Source organism: Leptosomus discolor, chromosome 4, assembly GCF_034619465.1.
Source record: "Leptosomus discolor isolate bLepDis1 chromosome 4, bLepDis1.hap2, whole genome shotgun sequence".
In the NCBI taxonomy this organism is placed as follows: domain Eukaryota; kingdom Metazoa; phylum Chordata; class Aves; order Leptosomiformes; family Leptosomidae; genus Leptosomus; species Leptosomus discolor.
The window spans coordinates 40646036-40665723 of record NC_141394.1 but is presented as its reverse complement, the minus strand read 5'-3'; the positions used below and the strand labels follow the sequence as shown (position 1 = coordinate 40665723).

General features: G+C 37.8%; 1 protein-coding gene across 1 annotated transcript in view; it reads left to right on the top strand.

The window, feature by feature from the left end:
• CPE (carboxypeptidase E) overlaps positions 1-19688 on the top strand; it is a 58670-nt gene that overhangs the window by 31075 nt on the left and 7907 nt on the right. The window contains exons 2-6 of the mRNA XM_086464160.1: positions 8984-9180; positions 11008-11175; positions 12332-12449; positions 13429-13611; positions 19206-19345. Coding sequence (XP_086320286.1) covers positions 8984-9180; positions 11008-11175; positions 12332-12449; positions 13429-13611; positions 19206-19345 — 806 coding nt within the window. The remainder of the gene's footprint in view (positions 1-8983; positions 9181-11007; positions 11176-12331; positions 12450-13428; positions 13612-19205; positions 19346-19688) is intronic.

Here is a 19688-nt window from a genome sequence, read left to right as displayed (position 1 = left end):
GCATCCAGATCTGCAATCTACTTAAACTGGCTATAAATAAATCGTTAAGGTACAATATCCATTTTAAATAAAATTTAACATACTGTTGAGAAATTCTGAAGCCAAGTGTTGCAATGTTTGGAGGTGTAACGTTGCACTACCAATCTTGATCACTCTCTAGCCACTTAACCTTTATTTTCTACTGCTTCATACTGTGCTGATTTAGTCATTGCTATCTCAAGAACAAGTATGATCAAGATTTATTGCTGTTTATCACATAGCATGCATACCTTCGATGCAGAAACTTGCGAGAGTATTAGCTGCTAAAATGAGGCTGGAGATGAAATGCAGCAGAAGAACAGATCTCATCAGGGTTTCACAGATTTTTAAACCTACAATACAACTGCAGGGCTTTTTTTTGGAAAAAAAATGCCCCTAACTTCTAAAATGACAGAATTCTGCTTTTTAAAACTATTTTTATTCCGAAAGGGTGATGCTAAAATTGTATTAGGACTGAAAGAAGCTACCTGGATATTTGTTGGTTTGTGAGGATATTGACATAAATCAAGTCATTTCTGTTCTGACGTAAATGGTGTCCCCTGTTAGTCAATAGGAAGCAAATCTTTCATATTTTTTTTCCACAAAGGAGAAAGGTAACAGTGTAATTAGCTTTTACAGTTTACCTATGTCTTTCTTACTGTAATTTATTTTAAAAGGGCACTTTATAACTCTTTCTGTAAACTCCATGGCCAATAATTGCAGAAGCTAAGATCAGTAAATATTAAGGCTCAGCTAAGCGAGGGAAACTAAATAAATATGCCAGTGCAAAAGAAACTCTTATTCTGTGACATGCTGTCTACACAAGGGACTTGTTACAGATGTACATTGATGGGGAGGTTTTATCCCTCTCCATTTGTTAACAATGACCAACGCACTTCAGCATCGTCTGTCTGAATCACAGATCTGCAGCCCACAGTTTTTTTCACACAGTGTCAGGTTGTTACAAAACAGCAGTGGAATAAGAGAGTGTTTCAGTTACCAATAAACAAGGAGCGTCCGGTATGAATAGCCTCAGTAGAGCAACAAGTGCCACTGTGATGCCTCAGAAAGGTCCTGGAAATCAAGGGAGGAAGTCTTGGGGCTTACTACCAGTTATTCCTACGTTCCTTAAGCACAGAAAGTATATTTCCCACAGACCCAGCACATCCCTGTGATGGGAATTGTAATCCTTTTCAGTCAGAAATAGCTCTTCTCTATTCTACGGAGAGAAAAACGCAAAGAGTTTTGCTAGGTGAAGATGAACTCTGGTGCAGCCTGGGGCCTAAGGTAGCACGGCCCCGAAAGCTGCCCTACCTTGCTTTCCTCCTGAAACGTGGCCTTGCAGTGAGTACTGGGGTATGACGCTATAGGGGAGGAACCCTGGCCTGACTCTACTCCCTCAGCCCTCTTCAGATTTGCCTTCTGCTCTGGGCACTGCTGGGGAGATCATAGCGCCCATCATTTCCAGCCTGGAAATAGGCTCCGAACGAGCTCCTGTCTGCGCTTCCATGCTTTTGGCCACCCATTTGGCAGAGGAAAGCCACATGGTAATGTTGTTGAATTGGGCCTGTATAACTTACTGGAAAAGAATAATTTACATCTTCTCATTGACTTCTTATTTGCTTCCAGTAAAAAGGGAGAGCGTACCTGTTTCTTCATCTTATTTGTCCAGCATTCCTGCCTACCTGTTTGACTTTAGAGTCTGGGATCTGGATATAAATGGATTATGTCTGACTTTTTTTTCTTCTCTTCATGAAGTGAGGATGAGGAAAAGCAGAGACCAAATGCATCTTTTGCTGGCAGCAGGCGTTTGAACTAGTTAGCTTTGAAATTTCCCATATATTTGTTGCATGCAAAAGGAATGAGATAGACAAGCTCAGTCCTTTTGAAGTGCTCTGATAGCTGGCAAGTGCTTTCCTGGTTGAAGTGAAAAAGCCCGTTCTAGAGTTCGCAGAAGAGAGAAAGCTTGTTAAGTGAACTTGATGAGGAAGCTTCATAAATATATGTCTAAATTATTTATCAACTTTCTCTTCATCAGAAGGTCTGTTTTGCTGATGAATTGATGGATTAAAAAAAAAATAAATCTTTGCTCTATGTGCCAGCCAAAACTTGAGGGGATACAGTGAGTGCCTTTGAAATGAAAATTCACTTGGTCACACATAGCTATAAGTGGAAAAGCCCCCCCCTCTTACTGAGCACAGTGGAAAGGGTGAATTGAGTCTGTTACATCTCACAGCCAGCATCACAGCAGACATAGAGAGAGTTACTTATGACACCTCTGAACTGCCATTGTCCTTCACAAAGAATGCCAGGGTATGTTTTAGTCCAGTTTTTTTTCCTAGCAGTAAGAGCAAAACTGAGAGGTGAGAAAACTGTACCTGTCTCATACTCTGCCATGGACTGGTAAGGGTGGTTCAGGACAGTTCATTTCATGCTTCGTTTCTTAGGAACCTCATCTTCGATGCTGAGCTAACAGTGCCTGCTGCTGTTAACACTGTAATGAATTCTGTAAATGCAAAGTCCTATTCAGTTTTCCTGGAGCATGAAATAATGCAATTGATTGTAAAACTAAGCTGGTTAATCCAGATGCATATATAGATGGTTATTTGTTACTTCTAAAATTCTGATGATTTTTAAAATCTGCTTTGAACTTCAGAGAGGGCTTTTTAACACATTAACACAAAATGAGGGTTTTGTCCCTATCACATTTCAGTCTTTCTTGGTAAGATAAAGTTTTTCGTTAAGTAAGTAAACTTGATTTGCTTTACAAATTATTTGTTATGATTTAAAGAATCATTATCAATTCTATTGGATAGCACCACCGGTTTGTGTGCAGTAACACGAACCTAGTAGGCAAAACCTGTTGTACTCTCTGGTAAAGCAAGTGGGCTTTACCCAAAATGCTGAACTCAGTGGTACACTGCAACACTTCAGTTTAATGCAGGGTGTTGTGGAAAGATCAGCATAGGGATGTGCCAGCAAAGAGCTGTAGGTGGGACTGCAGGAGCCGAGCAGATGCTTTGCCCACTTCTCGTGGGAGGCTGTGCCAAGTCCTGTAGCTGCAGGGGTGAGAGTGGGCTGTTGGAAAACTGAAGAAAGCATCGAGTCACACGGAACCTTTTTGGTTGAAATAACTTGTCTTGAGCATGACGTAATCTGTCTGGAGAATTTAATTTCCAATGCAAAGACATATAAGATCCTATTTTGAAGGCCAACTGACAGACTATGCTCAGTAGAATGGAGACTGCATCTTAATTTGTACGTGTCAAGGCCAGCAGAAACATAGCTGTTCTTTGTGAGCTTTCACTTCAAGTTTAATATGCTGTACAGACTTTGTTGTTAACTTGAATTTTAAGCAGCAGTGTTCAATTGTGAACAATTGAAAAGATCATGTTCAATCATGAAAATTTCCGGAAATAGCTTGAGACCCCTGTTAAATCATAGCTGTTGAAAAATGCATGCATTTTTTAAAAGTAGGAGAGTGCCAAAAGATCTTTGATTTTCTTTTCCTCTTGTTTTCTTCTCAGTATATTTTCTAGCAGTTAATGGCAAAAAAGTGAAAGATTGGATTTTTCAAAGGCTTTTAATGTTGACCTGTTCCTGCTTTCTTGTAAGCCACCTGTGAAACTTCCAGTAGTTTCTCTTTCATCAAGGTTAGACCATGCTACATCTTAGTAAATGTTGCCCTAAAGTTATATAAGGCCTATACAATGATTTAGAAACTCGTACTGTATTGCAGTTCTATCTTTCAATGCTGTTTTCACACAAGTTGTGGAGATCAACATTTCTTTTGAAATGATGCTGAGGCAGGTTGCAGACATTTAGTTTACAGGGTGTTAGAAATCTAAATTTTCTAATTCTTTCACTTTCTTCTCTCACCTCCTTATTTATTTTTTTCTTTGCTTCTCTTACTTTTTTCCTATTCAAAGGAGAAACCTATTTTATAATCTTTGCTTTTCCATGCAGTTGATCTCCAGAGAATTTCTGTCTCTTTAAACTACTAACAAAAATGTGGAGCATAAGAAAGTCTTCAATCACATTTAATGAACGAATTTCTTGCCAGCAGCAGTTCTGAGATTTTTTTGGTGCCATTTATCTACGAGAAAAGTTTACTGGTTGCCATATTAAAGATGACAAGCAACCGTAAGTAATCAAAAACACTAAGTCTGTTATTTCAGGAATGTTGATGGTGTTTCCGTCAAATACAGGAAAGCAGAAGAATGACTCTAGTTTTTAAGGGTATTTGAGCCTGATTTGCAAAACAGTTCATTATGCACTTAAACTTTCCAGTAGTTAATTTTTTTCTTCCCTATGGCTCGCACTTCCATGAGTGAAATACTGTGCATTTTAAGATTAGCTGCTTGACGTTAGACCATGACTAGTAGCATGACATTACCTTGACTCATAGTATATATAATTAGTGGGTGATAAACTTTTTATCCCTACATTTTAGAAAATTACTGCCTTTACTGTACAAATAGAGCCTGACCTGAGAATGGCAGTGGTTAGTCATCTTTAATTGGATGACATGTTTAATATTAATGATGTACATGCTGTTCCTAGGAAACTGTAGAAGACCTTAGCTAACAGTAACTGCAGAAGCAAATGGTGACATTTCACGATGTTTGTCAGGCACCAGAAAGGCACGACATTTTAAAATACTTTTTCCTCAATCGTTTATCAGGGTGTAATGTACCACACAGTCAATCTAAGAGGGACGTAAAAGCCTTCTAAAAGCCATAATGATGTGATGGCTTAGGTTTCACCAGAGATACTAAGATATTTATAAACTTGATTGCTGCATTTTATCTATTATGGCTTGCCCCAAAATATATTGGTATCCGCTCACTCATTTGTTATCACAAACCTCTGTATCTGAGCTGAAATTATGTGTAAGTGTTTCTAAATGTCATACATTGTTACACAAGACGTACTTTTGCTATTGTGAATGAGAGATTGTTTGTCAAGATATAGTATCAGAAAATTAATAAAATTATTAAATAAGAGTTTTAAGTATTCAACCAATGGAAATGTTCCTTTGTGTTTATCATATCTTGGACCACGGGAATCCATTAAAACAATTTTACTTTTTTGTGGGGGTCAAATAAATGAGAAAAGCCAGTTATATTTCTTGAGGCTTCTTCTCACTTAAAACTACCTCCAGTTCTTCAGTGGGACAAAAGTGTTTCTACTGTTTTGAAGTTTGTTTAAAAGTTCTTCATCAAATTGACATTTACAGGATCTTTTAATTAAAAAAAATAATTCTATGAGGCCATTACAGATACAGAATCCTATGAAGCGTGATTAAGGTCTGCATTAAATGGCTGATGAAGGATTAATGGGAAGAGCAGCTCTTCCTCTAGCTAAGTAACATGCTAGCCACAGGCAACCAAAGGCTGTTTTCCCCATGGGGTGGGCTGTTTTCCAGAGAAGCCTGAAGCTCATCGAAATGGTGTTGCAGGATGTACTCAATGAATAGACCCAGGGAACCCATAAAGTGTTAATGCTTAAGGACAAGATGGCTGGCATCCTCGGTGTTTGAGGTATCTGTGTTAGCCCATGCGGTGGAGAAGGAGCTAGTTCCTCCAGGAGCTGTAGTGGACCTGGGAATGCTGGCTGCACTGCAGAGTCGTTTGTTAAAACTCAGGCAGCTGGGCTTGCATAAGTGAGCCAACAGAGTGATGGGCATTTTTCTGTTGGCCTCAGCTAGCAGTCAGCTTTCCAGCTTGGACTTCATTGTCCTAGAAAAAAAGATGATTAGGAAAGGATTTAGGTAAAAGTGACTCAAAACAAAAGGTTTCCAGAAGGTAGACCCTGAGTTGCAGTTTTTGCTCTAACAAGAAAGGCAGAAATTCAAATGCAAATTATGGGCTTCATTAACTGCAAAGTCATATCAGGAGATAGTAGCTCGTGGAAGCTCCCTCAGCTTTTTGGACACTGTGATGATAACTAATGACTTTAGCAGCATTGTCCCTTTTTCCAGAATGGACTCCCTGACTTTGCCCATGATGAGCATGGACAACTAATGAGCGAGCTGCTAATTCTTCCACAGCCAGCTTGTAGCATTAATTTGTTTCTGCAGAAATAAACATTAAAAATCAAGTTTGTTTCACTTGAAGCAGCTGTAAAGTTTAGATATGAGAGAGACTTTTTTCCATTGTTATTTTAGATGTAAATTACACTGTTGAAATGGTGGAGTTTTCCTAAAATTGTCAGATACAGTCTGAAATTTAGTATCTTCTGATACTTCTGAGCAGAAACCCAGTATTTCTTTGGTTGCTGTGCCCAGAAGTAAGAAAACAGGCAGGGCTAGGGGCTGGCAGAGAACAGTTCCAACATGTGTGGGCCACGCAGCCTTGTTTTATGCAGCCAGAGGATCGATAGGAGATTCATTTCTTTGCTTCAGAGAAAGGTGTAAGAAAATGCCCAGGGGAGCTAAAATACGAACACAAAATTAAGTTTTAAAGCAGGGCTGTTATTCAGCTCTCTGTTATCTTTCCCTTTTCATTCTTCTCATTCGCTTTTAGATCAGTTTTTTAACTCTTGGTTTGCTAGCAAAACTTGGAGTTCTGCTGACACCTCGCTGCCAACGGCATTCTTTGAATATTGGTTTCACACTTCGTGCTATAAGTAATGTTATTATTTTTTTAATCGGTCTAAAAATGGCCGCTATTCCTTTTCACTGAAAATCACTATCTCTTGTTTTGTGGTGTAGGGAAGTGCTGCTTTCCATACCGGTTCCTCTGTGCCATAAAGGTTGGTATACTTGACTATCCCTTATTATTCTTCCTAAGGAAAATGTGGCTGGTCTCTTCAATCACTTTTCATAGGAAAGACTTTCCATATTTCCAATGACTGTCTTTACCTCTTCTTGAACTCCTTTTAGCTTTTAATGCTCATTTGAGATGGTCATTACCACTGAAGGTATGCTGTAGATGAGCCTGTATTTGTGGTTCACTGTAGACCCCGTGACTGTTTTCATGAACCCTTCTAAACCCTGTTAATGATTCTTTGGAGAGGTGGCCATGCTATAGCCTATGGGAAACATAAGTTTCTATTTCTTCATTTGGACCAAGCCTGTAAAATTCGTGTGGGAGAGAAAGGTAGATGATTAATGCACAGGGCTGGGAATCAGGAGAAATTATTTCTCCTTTAGGGCTTCTGTAGTCATGTCCTAGGGAAAACCACAAATGCCAAATGCAACCGTGTTCATATTTACTGCAGCAACAAATTTGCCTGTTAGTTTATGAAGCACTTTTCCCATAAGTAACATGCCAATATACATACATATGCATGAGTATTCTAATTATGAGTATGTGATGTGAAGTGCTGTGTATTTTGTTAGGTGGTATCCGTCTGTTTTAATGGCATCAGGATGATTGCATGGTCTGATTACTCTTCATGATTAGTCCTTTTGCATTCCCTGGTGTTTACAGATAGGAAGAAAAAGCAAATAGGAGCTCAATGCTAGAAGAGGAAATGGAGGGTTTTAGTCACAGTAATGACATTGCATCTATCAGATAAAATGAAGCTGTTTCACTGAAACTAGAAAACTTTTTAACCTATCTGACAAAAAATTTCAGGGACAAATCCATATGTACAAAAACATCTTAGCTGGAAGGAAAGAAGTCACGGTATTAATAGCACTGTGTCTGCTAGCATCTTATCACTGGATTAAGGTTAACAAGCACAGACTGAAGAATCGTAAGTAGATACGGCTGTGTGCTTGATTAGCAATTATTTAGGTCTCATTTGTGTAACACTCTTCCTGGCTTGAATTTGCCCCTGTGATAGTGCTAAAGGCTATCGCAAAGTGAGTTCAAAGACTATTCAGAGCATATAATCAACAGAACGTTTGATTAAAGCTGTTGCAACAGAAGAACTACATTTAAAAAGGAAAAGGATACGGAAAAAGGTGCTTCGATCCAGAAAGCAGCATATTCTTCATTTTAGTTCCAAGACAATCCTTTTAATCTCATTCAAGTGTTTACATGTATACTAAAACCTCACTGGAATTAGTGCCCAAAATGTAGTCTTTTAAAAGGTAAATCCTTCACAATGCTATAAGACATATCTTATGTGGGTTTTTTTATGTCCATGGTCATAAGGATGAGACTAATGAGCAATTGGGAATGTGGGGTAGCTTATTTATATATGTTCTCTCTCTATAGAACATATATTGAATACATATTACACATTGAATATTAGATATGACTACACAATATGTATTAAATAAGCATTGACTATATGCATAAACATTCCATATATATTAATGAGTATATTTGGAATATATATTAATACAGAAAAAATAGTATATATATTAATGAAAAAATATATGGAATGTTTAAGCATATATTTCATACTGGACTGTTTATTGGAATGTTAAATGGGAATGTGTCATTTTATGAGCTAGGTTATTACACTTGCTTTATAAAGTCTGAGTGAATATCCAAAGCGTCTGCTGAATAAGATTTTTCCTATCACTAGGATCAACAGCTGTTCACTGGCAATGCTTTGGTAAAAGAATCGCAGTTTGATGCATGTGTAGTGCGATAAGCTTAACCTAATCTTGGAGAGAACATTAAAGATAAGAAGCTCTGTTAGTGTCAGTTTATATATTTAAAAACTACCTAATCAAGACACTGTTTTGTAGTACTGAGTCCTCAGTTCCATTAGATCTCAACAGTAGTAATGGTAGTGATTACCATTTATTTTGCCATACTGTATCGTCCTCTGGTATTCTTTCTCTGCCTTTGGCAAACAGCTGAGTATAATTACTATTTGTTTAGTCAGACTTTAGAATAAAAACTAAATCCACTTTTCTGAAGGAGGCTTGTACCTTTCTGGGCATAACCGTGACCAGTTGTAGTAACAGCGATACCCACGTCTCAGGTGTGCTGTGTGATCCGGTCCATGGGTGATTTTTATGTGTTGTTCTAAGACATGTTCTTCCTTTTTCTTGCAGGAGAACCAGAATTTAAATATGTTGGGAATATGCATGGGAATGAAGCTGTTGGAAGGGAGTTGCTTATCTTCTTGGCTCAGTACTTGTGTAATGAATACCAGAAAGGAAATGAAACTATTATCAACTTGATCCATAGCACTCGTATCCATATCATGCCGTCTTTGAACCCGGATGGCTTTGAGAAGGCAGCATCCCAGGTTTGTAAGGTTATGTATATAAGAGTAGTTATCAATGTCTATATTAACCTTAGGACCATAATGACAGTAGAACTAGAAATTTTACAGAAACTCTTGGTGATGATCATTGAATGGAACAATGTAACTGCAGTATTTCCTATAAGTACAGTAGGCTTGTTCTGTTTAACAAGGAGGATTTTATGCTTGGGTTTTCAACAAATAGCCACTTCTGTTGTGAGTTTACTGTATTTTAAAATATAATGATGTTTACGTTTCTGTATTTTTTCATCTAAGTTCACTGACTGAACTGCTTCCTAAGCAAGTAACTTCTAGTAATGCATTATGTTTCAAAAGTGGTAGGAAAGGGAAAGCTGATATTTCCTTTAAGAATATTCTCATGCAAATTCCCTTACATGAATTATTCACATTCATCAGAGCTTGATCCCAAAACAAGCAAACTTTATGAGCTGTCTTTTTAGTATGAATAACTTTGATTCTAAATTTCAGGCATGAGGTACTTTAATTAAGCCATTAGTCAAGAAGATTTAGCATGTATTTTAAGATGACAACTCAATCAAGGAATATGTAATGTGTTAACGCATAATTAGCAAATAGAGGCCAAATAGGACCCAGTTGTATACAGCTTCTGGTGTGTATTATGTTCTAAACAAAAGAATTTTCTTGTTTCACAAGGTATGTTTATTTTTTAAATCAATACGGAAATGTTGACTCTTTTTATGTGACTATTTATTTATGATTAAATAAGTCAAACCTTATTAAGATCTTTATTAAACTGAGTCTTACGAAGTCTTTAAAAAAAAAAAACCCAAACCCTTTTAAACCATATTCGGTCTTACGTCTCCCTCTTGTGGCAATGAAGCAGAACCTGTCCTCAAATTGGTGCAGTATTTTACTTTGAAATCTCTCTCTGTAAAGATCCTGTTATTATTCAGTATTATTTGAAAGTTTTGCTACTTAGTCAAAGTACACTTGCTTTTACATGGTTGCCTTAAAAGTTTCGTATGATTTATAATAAAATTTTCTTTCGTGCCACTCTTATTGTAATTTGGAAGTATTTTGATCCTGTACACAGTGTGTGACAGTAGATTCAGTATAACCCAAGATTAAAACCAAAGTAACCAAACTAAACCTACTTTAAAGCATACTGAAAGCTTATAGATACAAGCTGGGGAAATGCTCTGGAGGCATCCTTAATGCAACCTTTTTTTTAGAGAATCAGCTTAAAGATAGGATTTTGTAAAAATTCTCATTGCATCTTTAGTCAGTGCTACCATTTCAGTAAATGAAACTGACAGACACCATAAAAATAAAAATCTCAGGTAAATAAAGATTAAAGTCCTTCTTTACCCTGAAGCCATTTAGACAAACTTTGAAACGAGTGCAAATGTTCCTTGTGGCTGGCAGATAAAGCTACGGCTGCTCTGAGGCTCCCTAAAATGAGGTCTGTAATTCACAACCACAGGCATGATGCAACAGAGAGAAGCCAGGTCTTGGAGTAAGACTCAGCAGGCATTTAAAAATCTGATGCTGCTGGTAATTTTGCCCATCCTTAGTCCAGATCTGCCACTGAGAATGATCTCTCCTCCAAGATGCTGAGTGAAATAGAGGTTGGTTTTGTTCCCCCAGAGTCTAGGAAGAAATAGGGGTGATTCAGCTCTTGGTGCTTCAGAATTCTTTACTTCCACATGATCCCTTCTTATTATTGAGAACATGAGAAGTAAACCCATGATTTGAATTTACATGGCTAAATATTCCGTGTAAAGCTTGATATGGAATCTCCTTAATCTACTTATCTCCCTTCTCTTTCTGTTCCCTTTCCTCATTCAGCCAGGTGAACTTAAAGACTGGTTTGTTGGCCGAAGTAATGCCCAAGGGATAGATCTAAACCGAAATTTCCCTGATCTTGATAGAATAGTCTATATTAATGAGAAAGAGGGTGGCCCAAACAACCATCTGCTGAAAAACATGAAAAAAGCTGTGGACCAAAATCCTAAGGTAAGTAGGGACTGAATATTGGGTCACTTACATGCCCATCTCTTTCCTTTTACACAAGCAGACATGCAGCAACCTCTAAGAGCTGTGTGTATCATCTTTAGGATTCACATTCTTCTAAATATTTTGTTCATTTTGTTAAATTTATCTGATGCTTCCTGAAATTCTTCTCAAAACGGCTTTCTGTAGTAAACCGTTTTGATCCATATTGCTTAATCCTGAGACAATTCCACATTCAAAGCATGTTTGATTTTTTAAGGCCAGAGATTGCGTAGTCTTGTCCCTTGGTTTGAAGCTATTCTTGCAGATATTCTGCATTTTTACCATTGCCAGGAATTCACTTGTGTGGTGTACTTAATTACATTGCTGGCTAGATAGCTATTCTCACATATAACACATTCATTTTTGTTAAGCTTAAGCCTTAAATATACAGGCGTATATCTGGAGGGATTTTTATCTTCTTGTGTTTACCCACACAGGAGGTTCTAGAAAATCTAATGTTGTGACTGCAGTCACATAGGGTTGTGGCCTTAATAGCCATATTCTGTCTTCAAATTCAAATTATTAAATGAAGTGTTTTTATTTTTAGTGCAGAGAATAGACTGCATCCTACCAACATTTATTTTTAATTAGTTTATTTTCACAGAATCACAGAATGATAGGGGTTGGAAGGTACCTCTGGACATCATCTAGTCCAACCCCCCTGCTAAAGCAGGTTCACCTACAGCAGGTTGCACAGGATCCCATCCAGGCAGGTTCTGAATATCTCCAGAGAAGGAGACTCCACAGCCTCTCTGGGCAGCCTGTTCCAGTGCTCTGCCACCCTCAGAGTAAAGAAGTTTTTCCTCATGTTCAGGTTTTCCATGGTTTTAAATTTGGTAGGCTTTTTTTTAGCCATGATGGGAAGAATTAAAAGGTTGCTTTATTTGTGGTCTTGTTCTGAACAAATTTACACCAGTCTGAGCCTCATGTTATTCTACTTAGAATGATTCTGATGTAAAGATCTGATTCAGTTCTCTCTGAAGCCGAAATAGAATTGCCGTTCCTGTAAATGTCTCATACAATGTATGTGATAATAATTAAGCCCACTATATGTAATTGAATACATTTCTACATTGAAGTATCAATTTTTAAATGCTGGCAATGCTATTCATTGTAGCTTGCTCCTGAAACAAAAGGTGTCATTCACTGGATTATGGATATTCCCTTTGTCCTCTCTGCCAATCTTCATGGAGGAGACCTCGTTGCAAACTATCCTTATGATGAGACTCGGAGTGGTATGTACTAGAAGTTAACGTGAAATAGTAGGAGATATAAATGACTTTCTACACTTAATTCACTGCTACCTAACATCCACTTTGTAAACATCGTGTCATGGCATTGTAATGACTTATTTTAGCATATTAATCATGTTTAAAGCTAGTCACTGTATGGCTATATTTCCTAGTTTTCCAGATAGATGTCTTGTTTCAGTAGAGTTACATCACAAAAATGATGTAATACCTGCGGGAGTCAAGGCAACTAAGCACTTAAATTAGCTGGGGCTGTTTGTAACCTGTTAACTGAAGCAAGAGAGATGTGTCTAGGTTGCCTGTATGGTGTAAGGCTTATCTACTTGCACCTTTAAAAAATGAATCTTAGAAAGCAGTAGTGTGCTAATAAAAACAACTGTCATTGTTTCGATTTTCTCAATATTGGTCCTGTATGAAAAGGGTCACGTTGTGGCAGAGATGTTATCATTTAGCACATAGCAATATTAGTTTTGTTTTTTCTTCCGCTAGGGGATGTTCACATGACTGAAATGGTCATGAGATAATGGTAGTGTTTGTGATTGTCTTCCTTCAATCTACTTTCTCACAGTTTAATTGCAAATCCTTTTAATATCAGACTGTAAAACTCTTTAGGGAGAGATTTTTTTTTTCTGTGTATTGAGTGTTCTTCTAAGAAAAGATCTAAAATAGCTTAGATTTTGTGGTGCACTTTGAAATTAATATTTTCATAAATATTAGGACTGATATGAATAGTCACCTTAATAATGGGGCAACCTGGTACAGGCAATTGATGAGGTGTTGGGGAAGTGTTAATGTTGTTAAGATAATGCTATATTAGTTTGTGATGCTGTAGGACACTTACCCTTGTACAGAGAATTTCCAGGCACAGTCCTGCTTTGCAGTGCTGGTAATGTAGGTTGTAAACCCAGTTGGTATGACTGCCCTTTTAAGAATCCTTGTTCCTGGACTTTTTTTTCCTCTCTAGGCAGTGCTCATGAATACAGCTCCTGCCCCGATGATGCTATTTTTCAAAGCCTGGCTCGCAGTTATTCTTCTTTTAATCCCACTATGTCTGATCCAAACAGACCCCCATGTCGTAAAAATGACGATGACAGCAGCTTTGTGGATGGAACAACTAATGGCGGTGCATGGTACAGCGTCCCGGGAGGTGAGCCCCATTGTGTGTGTGTGGGTTCAGTACTTGTTTTAAGCTTGTGTTTTCACTAGTTTAATTACAGACTGGTATAATACCAGGTTATTCATAACTTTTGGTGTGGTTAAGGCTAAATCAGAGAAGGGTCTCTCACCACAGTGCATCTACACAGTCCCATAAAGCTCATCATGATGTCTATTAAAATGTTCCTCTTTTATTGTTTTTTTATACAGTGTTTCTCCACTCAAGATTTGCAAATTTACTAGTTCTGCAGTGGGTGAGTGATTGCTATGCTATCCTGAGAGCTTAGGAGGTGTTTTTAAAATCAAAAAAGAGTAAAAAGTCCCCTAGCAAACCCTGATGAGAGAGAGCAGGCTACTAACTGTTCATTTAAACCTCAATCATGAAGGCATCCAACCTTGAAAGAAGTGGAGAGGCCTGATTTTGCAATGTTATTGACGATGGGAGTTTGGCCTTTGATTTCCATGGGAACAAAATCTGGCCGTGAAAATACTTGCATCTCCATACTTTGTGGCTTAATTAGTGCCTGAATCCTGCCCAGGTAGTGTTTTCCTAGACTTCGGTAGAGCCTTCTGTGCGAAGAGGAACAGCAGAACTGCTATGGCCACTTGAACACTTAATTTTCCAGGAGAAGTCTGGAACAGTAGCCTGAAATGAGACATTTCATTCCTTTTTACTATAAATTTTGATGTATCATTTTCTTTGTAAGCTGAGGCAAAAAGGTGTTGTGATATCTAAAGATGAGTCCTCTATGTCTGCTAAACTTGGACAAAACTTCAGAATGAAAACTGAACTGAGGATTTCTGAGCTAGAAATTCAGCTTGTGTTGAAGTGACTTGCCTGTGCATTGGCTTTGTTGATTTGTACTAGATGATTTTGAACATGCATACCAGTTTCATTGTTTGCTTTCCTCTTAATATTCAGTTACAGTCTCTGAATGAATTTTAAATTTTTACCTGGATTGAGTAGGAATCTCTCAAAGCAGTAGGACAGCTTAGGTGGTAGCCTAACTCTGCTCCTCTTACAGTAAAGTGGGTACTAGAGAGAAAAATAATTAAGCTCCTGTGAAGATATTAGAAGCAGAACAATGACTGGTAATGCTCACACAGCCAGCAACCACCTACTTAAACTTAGAGTTGTTACTCCCAGTCTTCACAGGAGCAGCGTGTTTCCTTTACTGTGGTACCGCAGGTACCAGGGACTGGGTGTAAGGAAAAATGTTGACATTTCTGAATATAACCGAAAAGCAAAAATTTCCCATTGTGTGAAGCTTTCCACAGACTTCAAATTGGAACATTAAAACACCCTTGACAAAACAGAGTTTGCATAATTTGAAAAAAAAAACGGAATATACATAAAATATTGAGAGGTTTAATAGTTAATTTTTGTTTCAATTCAGTCCAAAAATTATCTTAATGAAATATTAACTATAAAAATTTGGACACATTTAACTTCAGCTTCTTTTTCCTTAGGAAAATGCTATAAAAAAAAGTCTTTCCATTGTTTTGATTAAATGCTTTGATTCTGACTAAACTGCACATGCCAAAGGCACATTTTTCCATTGGAAAAACTCGTTGGAAAGTTTGAATTATTTCCTCCTTTTAGATCTTATTTTAAGTTAGACTACAAATTCTCCACATGAGCCCTTTCTTTTTCCCATGTATTTGTACAGAGCTTAGTAGGCAGGAATCTTAGTTCTAAGCAGGATCTATGATTCTAGTATGGTACAGGTAATAAAAAATAGATGACAATATACTTTGGACTATACAGCATGATTTTTTTTTCCCAAGTGTAGAAATCAGCTGGCAAGCTGTGACTTGTGAACGAAACCTCCATGGTAATGTTTGCCACAGGCTGACTTAAAAAAAAAAAAAAAAAAAAATTCAGCAAAAACAGTTCTCTTGTTTCCATGTCTAGTGCTAAGGAAAATAACTAAACATCGCTTAGTTCAAATGAGAATTTCCTTGGAAGCTTTAGTCTGAAAAGCTCTGTCTGGAAATGTGGCATGTAAGTTATCTGTTCTACCAGTCACCTTTTGCTAGCCATATGATAACACACTCAAAGTTAGCAGTAGTATAAGCTATTGAAAAGCCATTTGCATTGCTTTATGAAAAGTGTTTTATTGTATATCCTTAACAGAGTTCAGAATTTATCAAGAGAAACTCTCCAAAGACCTTGTCTGCACGGCATCTGCTCCAGTTTGGAGCTAAGGTGGTTCTTCTCTGCCTTTGCACCTTTGGGTTGCTGTGGGCTGTTCTAAGTCCTGCAAGGGGGTGTGAGAATAGCTCGGTGTCCTTTGGGCATCTACAGGTTAGGCTTTCATCCGTCTCTGATCTCCCTGGGTTGAACGGAGGCAAAATAAAGAAGACTTGCCACAAGTTTGTAGAGAAGGGAGGAGAACTGAAGCAATGTGGTTGGGAATAGAGATAGAAAATAGGTGAGAGTAAGTACTGGAGCTGTGTTTGGTGTATGTAATTAATGATTTCACTTATGTACAAGAAAGCCAAATTAAATTTGCATAGACAGCTTTAACATTTGCATTTCATTAGCTGTTGAGTGCATAACTTTTCAACATGGATAATGTTTTTTTAATGTACCTTTTGTGTGGAATATCTTTTGGGAAATATAAATAAGAAGAGCAGAGAGCAATGAATTACTAACTAGCCACATGCCTATTCTGCTTGTTCTGTCATTACAGAGTCACCTGAGTCTAATCAGATTCGTGTTATTACAAAAATAGCATTTCAAAGCAGCTTACATTGCTGTACTATTAGGCTATTGTTTAAGTGTCTTTTTATTTTCAGATACTCTTAAATCACTCGTGGCACTCAATTAATTTGTTCCTAACTTGAATTACCTTTCATGTTACCCATTTTGGAAGCAATGTTAGCTAAATTTTTTTAGGATTTTATACAACATGTGTAGGAGGCACATGTTCTCCCTATTATGCACAAGGCTCAGGTTCATCCTGTCCTGCTAAAAGTTACTGTCTTTCTCTGTGTAGAAGCTGAACTAGCTTAGTGCTGTAGCTTGTAATTCAAAGTCTAAGTAATATTGATGCCTGGATGCCAGGGGAACACTTTCTTTGTGAAGGTTGGAGTTCCTTTTTTTAACAGCTGAAGAAATTAATTTTGTCCCATATTCTTATTTATGTGGGTACTGACACAGAGACACTGCCATCCTTCAGGACAGTAGAGCAGTGCAACAGAGGAGTGTTTGTGTTGCTCAGTTTCAAAGGGAAGTCCTACCTGTGGTCAGCAGTGAAGGGCATGAATCTCAGTTATATCAGGTCTGCTAAGCCTTTCTGATTTTCAGAGAGTGGTCCCTGTTAAAGAATAGGAAATTTAGTTTTGTGCTATCCTTTGTTAAAATGAGAGGCTTTGGGTGGTGCGCCTGTATGTGATGTATGCCACGTGCATAACAAGAAGGAAGAGAGCAGTTAGAGAGCTTGATCGATGCAGCAAAGTTGCCGAAATGTTGAATAAATCTCTTGAAATGTATCGATTTCTTGGATATTGCACCTAATTGCATATTGAACAGGCAAGTAAAGAGTGAAAATTGTATGTAGCCAGCCAGATGCCCTCCAGATTACAGATGTAGTAGGCGACAGTTTAGATCTAGGTTACCTTCATTCCATTCACCCTCCCAGAGATTCAGATCATCCTGCAGCTCGATGCAAGCTGAATTTTTTCAGGAGCAACACGTACGTATAAACTGTGGCCCAGGACAGGAGCTGGGAAAGGGTATGGATATTGTGCACAAAACTGGAAAATATATTGCTTCTTTAGTCTGTCCTTGAGAAACTAAGTCATCCCTGAGTATCACCTTGCTTTAGGAGGTGGTGGTGAGGGAGAAACTTCCTGAGAATTGGAGCAGTAATGGTCAAGGGTTGTTGGCATCACAGTAGATTACATCATGCCCTTCAGTTTCCCAATTCTCTTCTTCATGGATTCTTTCTTTCTTGTAGAAAAAAGGCAAAAATCAAGAAAAACAAGTTTCTGGAACAGATGCCTAGCAGTTAGCACTGCTGTCAGGATTTTACTCATGACCCTGCTGCTCTCTCTCTGTATACTGCTGAATGGTCCGTCTTGCATTCTGCCTGGTGGGACATCAGAGCCATCCCTCCCAGTAGCACCTTTGCCTTCTGTGTCCTCATTTTTCAGCTATCTAAAAAAAGGCTTAGAAATAAAAATGTTGTTTTAGAAATCTGACAAGTCCCTGTTATTATCAGCAGTTAGGAGTCTTGTTGCCTGGTTGGCAGAGAACAGATTCACCCTAATGTGTTGGCAAAATCCAACCTGACTCAATCTGTTCACTGCCCTTGGTGTTCTGCTTCGGATATGACGTCAGCGCTGGACATTTCTGGACTAGTGCTTCGATAAAGAGACTACATTAGGTGTCATACATAGCTTGTGTTGGGGAGCACAATGCTGAATGAGTTAGCTGTGTTTGAAGCACTTTTACATCCTTTAGTGACCTCCATAGGGATACTTGAAATGCTTGGTAGCCTTTTTCTTTCCAGTCCTCTGTTTGAGAATCCACTGACTCTGATAGCTAGCTAGACTGGGAAGGCAAGTGCTCATTCTGCAAAGAATACATTTATAACCCTCCTGGGGACAGCCACAGTCCCTCTTCAGCTGGTTGATCTGGTTACAAAAATGGAAACCACTTTGGCTATCTGTTGACTAATTTCAGAAAATAGTCAGTATTTCCATGTAGTAAGAGGAAAGGCTCAGAAGTGTAAAAGAGTACATCTTTCCCATCAAGGTTTTATTCCTAGTGATGATGCTGCTGTGTATATTTTTAAATTTGTATGATTAAAGTTGCAGTAATAATGATGTTTCTCTTAATGTATTGATTATTGATTTTGCAGAGGCATTGAGTGGGTGGGAAATATCCCTATCCATGGAAAAATTTCTGTGTAAATGAAGTTTATAGGAAGTTTGCTTTTTTTTTTTTTTGGTGGGAAATCATAAATATTTGGAATCTATGCCAAGAAGCTTGACAAAGAATATTCCTTAAGAAACAGATGCTTTTCTTGTAAAATGTTACTAATTTGAAAACTTATATTTTCAGAAAAAAAACATGGTTTTGATCAGTCTTTTTAAACATCTTTGATTTCAAAGGCACTTTGTCAGGTTTCATTTGCTTTATAATTAATTGTTGTTCTTCTTGGTTTACAAAGTGAACAACTTTACTTTCATCTGGAAATATTTTAGCCATAATCAGAAGTAATTTTCTGTTCCTGAAGAGAAAAAAAAAAAAGTAACTTATATGTCAACTATTCAAAAATATATGTCAAGTAGGAGTATACAGGCCACATGCAATGCCAGGTAGAAGCGTACAGGCCAGGTGTTAAGTCTTTTCTGAACTTCCCTTTAGAAGAAAATATTTTGGGGAATTAATTTTCTTGTTGGTTTCTCTGATTTAATGCCTTTAATTTCACTACTAAACTGATTAAATGGAACTGCACCAAGTGTATTTATGGCTATTCTTTTCTTAACAGCCCCAGCATCTCACATGCCCCCCCTTTATTTACTTCAGGATAATGCAAAATGCACCACTAACTCATTCTTCTGGCTTTGCAGGAATGCAGGATTTCAATTACCTCAGCAGCAACTGCTTTGAAATCACAGTGGAGCTTAGCTGTGAAAAATTCCCACCTGAAGAAACTCTGAAGGGCTACTGGGAGGACAACAAGAACTCCCTTATCAATTACATTGAGCAGGTAACAAAAAAGAGGATGGCAAAACTCTAGCTGTTGTACATAAAACTTCTAAATTTTGTGCTGTATGAACATCTAATTCAAAATTTCATATTAGTCCAATTGCTGCTCTATAATTCTTATATATCTCTAAGGTGGTAAATCCCGTGTGATCTTTCTAAATATGTGGAAGAAGAGGGGAAAAGAGGGATGATGTTATAGTCTGGAATTCATCTCACCTTACTTAAGCTGTTACAGACATTTAATTTAAATGATTTGTGTCAGCTTCCTCAATGAAAAGAAATACACATCACCAGAGTGTATAATTCATTCCCCCAGCACTGATGTGTATACTAAGAAAGACAGA